Source organism: Patiria miniata, unplaced genomic scaffold, assembly GCF_015706575.1.
Source record: "Patiria miniata isolate m_02_andy unplaced genomic scaffold, ASM1570657v1 HiC_scaffold_29, whole genome shotgun sequence".
Lineage (NCBI taxonomy): Eukaryota > Metazoa > Echinodermata > Asteroidea > Valvatida > Asterinidae > Patiria > Patiria miniata.
This window is the reverse complement of record NW_024037068.1, coordinates 20,621,018-20,632,829: the sequence shown is the minus strand read 5'-3', so window position 1 is coordinate 20,632,829 and position 11,812 is coordinate 20,621,018. Positions and strand designations below refer to the sequence as shown.

Sequence of the window (11,812 nt, the reverse complement as noted above, 5' to 3'; positions counted from 1 at the left end):
TCTCCTATGAGATCGCATATAATGTGACAGGCCCTTAACACAAATCGGTTTAGATAGTGGCGATTAGCCATCCCGACCATCCTTAAGTCCGCCCTCGGAATGCTGTGGCATCAGACTTTATGGAAAATTTTCACCGAGTAGGTGTCGGCCACAGCCAACTGGTGCCCGTCAGCAGTGAAGGTGATCCCCTGTGGGCTGTGCAAACCCTGGGCGATACACGCGCGGAATGCACCGTCTGCATCATACTGGTGCACGTGTCCCTGGTCCCGCTCGTCGCCGGACACTGCCACAAAGATCCCCCCGCTGTCGCAGCACACGCCTGTGCACTGGTACACAGGCTGGCCGTCGATCTGCGGCTTGATGACGGCGAGCACAGCCTCGCTGCAGCTATCCACCACGTGAACCTCCTTCTGAAAACCGCTGCTGACCACAACCCTCTCACGTTGAGCAGCAGGACTGTGGGTGCCCACGTCCACGGCGATAAAGTACGGCTTGATCTTGAGCGAGACGGTGCGCTTGGGGGCGCCGTCGTTGCGGAAGTGCTCCGTGAGGATGCTCCTGTTGACGTCACCCACTACCACGGTACCATCCGTCTTCACCGCCACGCTGCGGAAGTCGCAACGCTTCTTGCCGACCACGGAGGCCGTCATAAAGTTGTACCTTCCGTACAGCTGCACGTGGTTGGCGTCGTCTACGACCGCAAGATGAGTGCGAAGAGCTGCGATGTCGCGGGGAACTGACGGCATAAAAAAATAAGAATCGTGCACAATCACCACAGTGTCTATCATGGTGAGGTTTCGCAAACTGTTTCTTCAAAAGAAATAATCATATTGCCAAAGTTCCTCTGATGAGGGCTGTATCGTAATGGTTCGAGATGCAAACAGGAATCATCATGACACCAGGAACAATGTGCCTTTCCGTCAATTCTGTGGTGAACTTACATACAATAGGCTTTCTACCTGTACCAAGCATTCGCGCATGTGTTTGCTATAAAATGGAGAAGTGAGCACCTGAGAACTTTTCGCTCTTACTCATTGCATTATCTACAAGCGCTAGGGTCTGTTTAACTCTTTCACCAAGTTTTGCAAATGAAATGCAGGCGGCAAATAATTTGGATGGCTAATTGCAACTTTTCTAAGTAAGTAATTGTGATCTGTTGTTGGTTGCACCATATCAGGAAAAGAAGATAAGGTAAGCCAAGTATTTTAAAAGCTGGTCCCAGAATGAACAAAATTGTGATTGTTTGATTCAGTCACTATCCAGCATGCTGATCTTTTTATGCATGTGGCCTTCACAATGGACCTGACTCAGCCCGTTCATTGTTGTTATGGGGTAATCCCACTTCATTTTGGGGACAAAGGGAGGCGCATGCAAGTCACAAGTGACAATCAGTGAGTTATTCAACTCTGGTACAATGAGGACTACAGGCAGGTCCCCCCTAAATCACCAGCAGAAACATGAATACACTAACGAAATACAAACCTCCTTGGGTGGGAATCGTCCTCAAAACCTCGCCCTCAGTGCTGAGTACCACAACTCGTTTGTTGATGTAATCCGCGACCTCGATCTCACCGGCTTGACGAGCGGCGATTCCCTTGGCTAACTGGAACTCTCCCGGCCCACTCCCCTTGCTGCCGAATTCGCGCCGCATCACCCACCGGCCTCCCAGCTCCAGCCGACCCAGACTTATTCCGACACCGTCCACTGCACTCGCGGTGAAGCTCAGATATGACAGCCTGGGATCCCCCTTCGGGCAGTGCTGGCCGTTCACCATGTCGATGACGTTGCTGACCATCAGATACTGCGAGAGGAACTCGGGGTGGGGTCCTACCTTGGCCACGTCGCTGGCCGTCTCCAGTGCGTGTTGCCTGGTGCCTAGGAGCACGGTCGCTCGCTTCTCCTGATCGTGGAACGTCTTGCTTCGATTTTGCTCCAGCTTCTTTGCTTCCTCAATCAGCCGGTTCTCCTCGGCTTTCACCTCCGCGATCACACTGGCAGCTCTTTCTTGCACTTCCTTCACAGTCTTGAAAAATTTATTTTCGAAATCCGTCCTTACCTGAGATGCCTCTTTCAAGAAGTTCTTGATCTCCTTGACCTGTTCGTCCAGGACAGGTATTTTATTCGCCAGCAACAGCCTGTACTTTTCAGAGGCCGTTTCACAGCTCAGGCAGTGATGTCGTGGTTTGCAGTGTTCTTTATCGGCACACTGCGAGCAGATTACTTCTTGGCATGTAATGCACATGAATTTCACTGTCTCTCCCTTATGCTTTGAGCAGCTACAATATGCCTCCTTCGGTCGTCTGTTTTCTGCGGCTTCGCGGTGCTCTGTGTTAACGGTATTCGCCGTCAATTTATCAGTTCCTGAGATAGGAGAAAATAAATTGATATGCATAAAAACAAATGCATTATTTCTGAGGGGATTCAGGCTGGTCTTGCTCGGGCTATGAATTAAAGACATATAGGATCATTTGCTTTTCATGCAGTTTGTTCGTTTCCAATACAATACCACTCAAAATCCAAAAAAGAATGTTCAAACCTAATCGGTTGAAGTTTCAGCACAAGGGATATTACACTTCTCGAGAAAACAGTGAAAACCACGCTCAGCCTTTTCATCACCAAACACGATTTCGTCAAAAGCACTATCTATTTACAAAAATCCGTCGATTATTATACTTATCTTTGGAAATCACCTAGGCCTACATTTCTTGATTTCTTCTAAATGACAGCAAGCCGGACAGAATACTGTCACGGGGTGTTTCAGTACCAATAGACCGCTTGCAGACGCGATCGATAATTGACGCGCGAAGGTGCGCGACGCCATGTTATGGGACAAAATGTGCATAGATAGGTATACGCTTGTCCCACAACATGGCGTCGCGCGCCTTCGCGCGTCGATTATCGAACGCATCTGCAAGCGGTCTATACGATATCCAAGTAAGCTTTGTGTAATATTTGGTAGGTTACTTCGGGATAAATGCGAATAATCATAATGATATGCCTTTAAGATCCAATATTCCACCTGAAACTGATCTCAGGATACATATTTCATGAAAAGTCTGCGTAATAAAATAATAGTGATACTGCATGTTTAAACGAGCACACTTATACAGGGTGAGTCAAAAAAGCGGAACCAAAACCCCCAAAATTATATTTCATATTTAAGAAAAAATATGTAGTACCAAAAATAATAATGACTGGAAAGCCAATTTCATAGGCTACTTTCAGATGAAAAAAATTCCGAAATTGCTTAATCCGTTCAAAGCATATCACCATTTGAGCACAATGACCCTAAAACCTCGTTCGTCCAAAAATACGATTTCAAGAATCGTCGCCACAATAATTGTCTTCACACATCACCAGCAATAAAACCTCAGATTAAAAGTTGAAAATATTCAACAAAGTCCTTTTGAGGGCCTGTCGTTTAAAAAAAAATTGGATGTTGTAAATCATATTTTTGCCTAACCAGGGTTGTTTATATATAAAAGAAATTGTGTACTACATTAGTTGACAGTTGTTGAAACAAGTATTCTGTGTCATTTTCTGTGTTGTTCCAAACAGTAAGAAAGTAAGAATACACAATAAATTGCTTTTTGGGACGAAACAGGTTTTAGGATCATTGCGTTTAAATGGTGATATTCTTTGAACGGATTGAGCAATTTCAGTATTTTTTCATCTAAAAGTAGCTTATGAAATTGGCTTTCCATTCATTATTATTTTGGTGCTACATATATTTTTTTAATATGAAATACAATTTTGGGGGTTTGAGTTCCGCTTTTTTTTACTCACCCTGTATATTCATAGATGGTTCCAATGTTTGTTTCTATCTATTATTCAATTGTACTTTTCCGAGTTGAAATAGGAGGTGATTTCAATGATTAAAAGATGAGTTCATAATCGACGGATGTAGGCCTACAATTAGACACATATCGGCAACCGCCTTAATTATCTTCAAAAAGTCATCGACTTTAACTGGAATCTTCCGAACATCTTTTTCAAAGAATCGGCTGTCGATTAGGACCTGCAATATGAATGTGTGAACCCCATTCCTCCTTATACGATCCCGTCAGATGTTTGAATCACATTTAAGAAAACTGACACTGCCTCACGAAGTTTTTTACCTTTTTCCGACAAACCAGAAACCTCCTGTTGTCCATTGGAGCTTTCATGAGAACGTCCAGGGAGGAGTGAGTGTTGATCTGGTAGAGGTTTGGAGCCTGTCGATTTTTCGTCGCTTGTCGAGTGGCTGGTGTGTTCCACATTTTGTCCAACGGCACCCTGCGGCTGACTTGTTATATTGGAACTTCGAGGACCTGTATTGCGAAACAATTATTACACACATTGGTTTAGGCTATATGAGCCAAGAGTGTGAGAGTGAACCTCTATAATCTTTTCTTGCTGTTTGTATTCTTAATAATTAGAGTTGTATTTAATAATGGACGTAATATGACGACAGGGATTCGGGTTTTTTTATGTACTGTCCGTGTTGCTCATTCCATTAATTTTCTTCCACCAAATTTAAGTTCTTTCATTTGAAACACGAAGATCAATACTTTTTCTCTATTTCGGGCGTCTGCAACCCCGACAAAGAGGCTTCTATATTGGGTTGGCGAAATTGCGCCATTTATATTAAGATTATCTGCCAAGGGGCAGTTGCATTGTACAATAGCGTGCGCAGTAGGTTTTTTTTCCATTGAAGGGGCTTGCGCACGTACGTACAGTAATACGTTGCCGAATTCGTGTACCTTGAAGTTTAACAGCCAAATCCGTTCTTTTAGCCTTTATCAAGGCTGCACTCAGCACTGCCACTTGGTCCACAGTCGGTTCTTGTTTTTGTCTCCATCTAATCAGCATGTTGAAGACTTGGTTCTCTGTTTGGCCGGGAAAGTCCATCTTAAGGACCGACGTCTCGGCCACTTTCATCCCAAGGAACGACGCCAGGGCCTCCCACTCATAGCTGAGCTCCTGGGACAACTCCCGTAAAGTCAGATCTTGTATACCTTGAAAGAAATACAACAAAATTACTTGTGATTTTCTGTGTACTTTTTGTCAAAAAACCTGAGGTGTTTTTTTTGGGGGGGGTGGGGGGTTGCTAAAACTCATGAATTGTGTAAGCAGTCATTTTGGCACCTTGTTTTTGCATGCAAAAAGGCAAATGCTACTGTTTTTGTTTTTAAGGCAGATAGACAGGTTCATATTGTATGCGAAAAGAGGTGTTTTTTTTAAATTACTTTTCCATGTTTTAATTTGTACCAAAGAGGGGGTTTATACGAACTGTAACGTGAACTACTGTGACGTAATATGTGCCTCCAGAGATTTTAATATTATGTAATAACTCAAATGATTGTACACATATGACTTTCACCCTAATGATGTAAGGGCACTAGAAAGATTTGTCCATCAGTGCACGGTATGAGGAAACTTTCAAATGCAGGTTCTTCTCGTAACGTGAGCTACCGATACACTCTAAAAAGTCCCGGGTCAGACTTGACCCGGAAGAGGGTCATTGTGGAGCCTGACCATTTTCCAGGTCAAATATGACATTTTTCCTGATCAAAAATGACACTTTTTTGACCCAGAAAAGTGCCATTTTTGACCCGGAAAAGGGTCAGGCTCCACAAGACCCTTTTCCGGGTCAAGTCTGACCCGGGACATTTTAGAGTGTAAAAAAACTAACTACTAAACGTCACCAGAACTTATTCTGTTAGCGTAACAGGAAAAACAATGAGTACCAGAATCAAAAAATCTTAGAGCACTCTGCTTGTTGACAATGCTCTTATTGATTGGGGGGAGGGGGAAAAACACTTAAAACCCTTTTTTAATTGCAACTTCCGTTGTCCACGGTTTTCCATCAAATAGGACGTTGTGCATCCTGTGCATGGTGTCCAGATGTGCTGTATTCTCGTAAAATCTCGCAGGTTTTTGAGGTCACCTTTCATGCTCTATTGGCTTCTTGTAACAGAACATGCTTGGATTATTCGGGGTCATTGCGTGTAAGAGGAGTTGGTACAATAATACACTGATAAAACTATGCATAGTTGGGGTATTTAACCCTGCGCGGAGTGACCTGCGTACCCCGGGTACGCATGTGACCGAAGTTTTTGAAAAATAAAATGAGGGCCAATGACGTTCACCTTCCATCTAATCCTCATTCAACCCATGCCAAATCAGCTGGTTCAATGAACTTTGCAGCCAGGGTTTCACCCGAGCGGTGTCAACAACCTTGGGACCAGGCCTCCTGCCAAGTCTCATTGAAACATATACAAACACCTGTAACTTGACACAGCCATCTCCCTTCATAGCCGCAAACCGCAGCCACCAGTCAATTATCTTTTAAGTGCCCTGTCTGGCAAATGCCTGGACACTGTCTGGCACGTGGCTTTTTGTTGTTTTGACATGGATAGGGTCTTGCGTAGTGGGGGAAGTACCTGCGTCCCATTGGTACGCAGTTGGCGACTTCGGATAAAAGTTTCTTGTAAACGCTGCGCAGGGTTAAGAAAACGGGGTTTCTAGTCGTCTTGGAAAAGTAAATTGGTATTGATAAACGCCACTTTACCATCCATGTTTAGCTTTCCTGTGCCTGACGTCTTTGCTTCATTGATGTCCGTCATAGTATACACGTAGACCGGGCCACTCCTAGGTAATTAAGAAAATATATTTACATTATCCTCCGTTTATTTACATTAATTGAATGGTTAGATTTTAAACGAATTTAACACTTTCTTGCTATCAGTTTGTAAACATGTTTAAATACTAAACATGTTTAGCGTAAGGATGGATAGTGTTTAGCCATTGAACAATGACGTAAGAATTGGACACATAATGTTCAGCTTTTAAACATGTTCACAAACGAATAGCAAAATTGTGTTTAATTGCTAAAACACAGTTTTAGAGAGTATACAATAGATGATTAGGTCTATTGTGAAAATTACTTGTTCTTTTGTATTGATCATTATGTTTTATATTGATAAATATTTATATTTTGTGAGCGTTCGATTTATATTACTGATGCAGCTCCATGTGATAAGCTGTCAAAAATACTATCAGACTTCGTTGTCAATAGAGGTCGCTATTCAAATGTATTAATCCAAACCTTGAATATAGCGGTTTGCTGCAAAGTTATTTCCTGTGAAATTCGATGGGAAATTCCAAGGAATTACAAACCTGAATGAAAAAAACTTATATATCCCCCACACTTTTGTGACAGAGGCCTTTGGATCACCCCCCCCCCCCTCATCTTTGTGGTGAGAAACCAAACCAAATGCTGATTTTGAGGTGTTATCGGGTAACTTTCCAACGGTTAATGTATTAGGCCAAAAAAAAGAATAGTTCTGCTTCCGGTTACCCGACCGACCCTATTTTTAGGCAGCGACCCTAAAAAAATTTATCGGCAATTAAAAAAAAAAAAAAAAAAGATTGAATAAATAAAAATAAAATTTTGTTGTCTTTTCTGTCTTCACAAAATACCTCTCAACAACCCTTTTGCATAAAAAAATGCTTGTATTTATTTGTTTTCTTACTTACATTCGCTTTCTTTCAAAAGAAACCTCCGTTATTTTTACAAATTCGCTTCGCGATATAGCTACTTCGCAATGCGATGTCACGGCGACTATAATCACGTGGCGACGACTGGTTCCCGCCGCGCCGCGCAGGGGCCAATTTCGAAGACATGATGAAAATGCGGTAACCAGTCCATAGCTATGCGACCGATAGCACGCTAGCAGTGCAGGCCACTGTCAACTGGTCGGATTCGACATCGTAAAAATGCCAAGAAAACACCGATGGAGAAAGAACATTTTTGCAAGTTAATTTACAGAATTGATCTAGCTTGTCTGTGTATGTATTTTCTGTGTTCAAGAGTTCATTTTGAGATCGCACTACTCGTATTTGGAGTGATACACGCCCACTGATCTCTATATAAAGACTGGATAGCGGATATGCATACAACATTCACACAGTAGACTTTGCATATTGACCAATTCGCCCCCGGTCTCACGAAGATGGCCGCGTATAATACGAACGTTCTACGCGTAAATACGCGCCCGTTGTATCAACAGTTGACGCGCATTTTGGTCACGTACACATATTATGATGTTCTAAAAGGAACACATTTCCGTAGTGATTATTATTTCAAAAACGCCGAAAAAGTGATTTGCGGCATTATAAAAGTAACCACTACGTTAGAAAAATTGTAGTAAACCTTGGTCAGTTGGTCAGTGGTGGTGGCCAAAATATAAGTCAAGTGAGCCGCGACGTTACAAAAGAAATCAAGCTGTCTATAAAGACGGCAACTTGTCCTTTGTAGATCACCAGCCGGTCTCACCAATATGGCGTCAAATTCGTACATTGTGCGGCTCTTTATTAGCTATCCAGTCTTTATATAGAGATCAGTGTACACGCCGCGTGTTTCCCAAAATTTTTGACCTTAAAAACAGGTCTGTCGGCCCATGGTGGGCCGCTACACACGCACGCATCACACACCTCGGAGTTTTGGCCAGCTCCCCGCGTCTTGACTAGCGTTGTGCATATGGTGCGAACGACCTGAATTTTCCATTATTTTCCGAAATTATCGAACGTAAATTTATTTACAATAATTAAAAGGTAGTTTTTATTCACTCTTTGTTGCCATTTCGTGTATAGCTTTCGTAGTGCAATGGAAATAGTTCAGGCTAAAAACTTCGCATATAATTGAATACCCCATTAAATCTGCATAAAAAAAAATGGCAAAAAAATAAAAACAAATTCCGACCAACCGACCCTATTTTTGAAAGGCATGTAATCGGAAGCAGAACTATATTTTTATTTTGCCTTATCTGCCACCCAGTGGCGTAGCCAGGAATTTTTCTGTGGGGGGGGGGGCGCTGGGGGGGGGGGGGCGACTGGGGGCGACAAGGTTTCATGGGGGGGGGGGGGGGCTGTCGCCCCCCACAGCAAATATTCTGATTGAATTTCGTTAAAAGATACTTGTTGGTGAGGTATCACATATTCTAGCAAATTGATAAAAATGTACAATATTACAATATGCAATTTTGAGGGAAATGGGCAAAATACTGCATAAATAATTTCACTTGATCATATTCATAATACACAAACCGACAATTTTCATTTTCAGACCCACAACGAGAAATAGTGTTAAAACTGGCCTTATTGTGAGGAGTTTTGTGGGAATCCACGAGATGTTATTTTCAACATTATTTTCGGAGAACATCAATGAGGCAATCGAACAGTTCTCGTATCATGTAATCCATGTGTCTATCAGTTCTAAGTTTCAAGTGGTGACACGTTAAAGGCTGTGCGACGGAGCTGCCCTGCAATTCATTCCTGAAATTATTGTTGCATTCCCTATTAGTTCATTAACTTTATATTAGAATCAACCTTATTATCTATGATAACGAATTTGGCGGGAAACAGAGCTTTCACACAGTGACTTTACTGGTTTATTTAACTTTGCGGGGATTCCTCCAACGTCAGGCTTTTCCTTGGTTTCAACACCGGTGTCGGAGTCTCACAACACTAACTCGGGGAACCAAGTAAGCCAAAGATTCTAGCTGAACCGAGTGGGCACGGTACGAGCTATCGCTTCGCAGAGACGGCCGGACTGAAGCGGGAGCGGACCGCTACAGTGACGGGGAAGCAACAGCTGGACGGGGCCAGCGAGTGTACCGAATCACTCTACAGTTCGAGCCATGGTGTGCATGGTCAACCGGGGCCAGTGGCGTAGCCAGGAATTTTTCAGTGGGGGGGGGGGGGGGCCGCTGGGGGGGCTGGAACATTTCATGGGGGGCGTCATGTAGATCAATGATAATTTTTTTAGAAACTCGAAATCTCAGTGGGGGGCGACAAGGTTTCATGGGGGTTGTGCCCCCCCCCCCGTTACTACGCCACTACTGCCACCAGATTACTGAAGAGCAGTCTTTTCCAATAGTTGGACATGTACCACACTGGTCTTAGGCCTCCAATTGAAATCACTTGGCTTCACTCTCGGGGGCATAATATTGAAGAAAAGTCTCCTTAAAACATTGAATTGACACTTCAAACTTGGCTGGTGAAAAACTGAGGACCTTGTCTTTGCCTCATGAAAATTGTGGAGAATTTCGTCGGCTAAAGACTGAGTAAAGTTAGCCTGAATTTATTTTGCATGTCTTCTGCACTCTAAGTCCCACTCTGGATCTGCCCCTGAATATTATAGTAAACTCTTTACCAGACTGGGACCGTGAGTGCATAAAAACGTGCAAAATTACTACTGAGGTTTTTTCACTCACCATTCGGCTAATTAATGCAGGATATGGATACCTTAAGTTTTGGGACTCTCATACGCAGTATTGAGAGTCTCAAATTTTCGGACTAACTCTTTACATGTATTGGGCTGTTGTGTTTTTATAAAGTGTGATTTCAAAATAGATTAGTAAATCCGAGATAAGGCAAATATCACCCATTTGAAGACTTTTATATAAAGCTTACGATATTGACCGGTGACGCTGAATAGAAACCTTTTTATTGTCGTGTTTTCTCCAGTGAATCGAGAAAAGCAATGGGTATTTGTTACAACTGATACCCAACGGATAACGTATCACCAACCGATAATATCACCCAAAAAAATGACCGATATTTTATCACTATAACCGATTTTGGCGGGAAATTGCCGCCATCTTTCCAATCTAGTACATTGAACTAGTGTTGTTGATCATTTACTATATTAATTATTTGGCTTAGTGTTAAGATTCCTATTCATGATTGTAATTTTGTAAATATTTTAAGTGGATTCCTATGCTAACTGGAGCCGAGGAAACACCTTGTCTTAAAACTGAGCTTCCCTTTCCCGTATTTTCATCTTTCAGTGAGTGTGAGAATAAATCACCACATGAGAACTGAGAAGCCGAGTCCTCTTCCCCTTTATTACTGACTCTAATAATACTAAAGGTCACATAAGTAAGATACCTTATTCGCCGGCATTAACAGTATTCGAACTTACCGTTTAGGCCCTATAGGCAGTCCACTGAAGACTAGCTACTGGACTCCCTCAGCTCCAATCATGCTCAAACCATCAATGTAGGAAAACAGATCCAACAGTATACGTGTGCAGTTTGAAGGGGTCTTCAGATGAAAGGACAATTGTCCTTTTTTATCCTGACCACAACGCCAAAATATGACTAACTGAGAAAAACCCAACAACAGAAAGTCAGAATTGTGAACCAGTCCTAGTAAACATGGCTACCGGCACCGGTTCGTTTCCGTGTGTTGCCTCTTTATAGTGCTAAGGTCACTGATCACCAACTGGGACGCAAGCTACCGCGTGCAACACAGGAAACCATTCAGGACAAATAAAACGTCACGTTTGTATCCGGTTTTAGGGGCTGTAGGCCTACATGTACTTTGATGCACTTTACGGTCCGTGTACATACCGTCCAATCAGTTACCGTTTGAAAATTGTCAAAAGAAAAATGAAAAACGAACCCTGTACCGTTTACCCTATTACAATCTTGGTAAAGAAACAGAAAAGGGACATCGTTTACCAGTTTCCGTTTATGCGTCTAAAAAACGAAAACAGAAAAACAAAAGTGTTTTACCTTTTACCATTTTTGAAATTGTAAACAGAAAAATGAAAACACAAACCCTTTTCCAATTTTTGGTTTTAGATTTATGAACAGAAAAATGAAAAAGCAAACCCTTTTCCAATTTTTGGTTTGGAATTTTTGGACAGAAAAATGAAAAAGCAAACCCTTTTTTAATTTTTGGTTTTGGATTTTTGAACAGAAAAATGAAGAAGCAAACCCATTTCCATTTTTTGGTTTGGAATTTTTGAACCGAAAAATGA

General features: G+C 42.4%; 1 protein-coding gene across 1 annotated transcript; it reads right to left on the bottom strand.

Moving 5' to 3' along the window:
- LOC119736256 (tripartite motif-containing protein 3-like) lies at nucleotides 1-11,266 on the bottom strand. Its single transcript, XM_038210300.1, has 6 exons — nucleotides 10,970-11,266; nucleotides 6,554-6,633; nucleotides 4,743-4,997; nucleotides 4,119-4,310; nucleotides 1,483-2,361; nucleotides 1-736 (listed from the first exon to the last, which is right to left on the bottom strand). Exons 2-6 carry the CDS (start codon nucleotides 6,606-6,608, stop codon nucleotides 111-113), a joined length of 2,007 nt encoding a protein of 668 aa, XP_038066228.1. The 5' UTR covers nucleotides 6,609-6,633; nucleotides 10,970-11,266; the 3' UTR covers nucleotides 1-110.
- Between the last annotated feature and the right edge of the window lie 546 nt (nucleotides 11,267-11,812).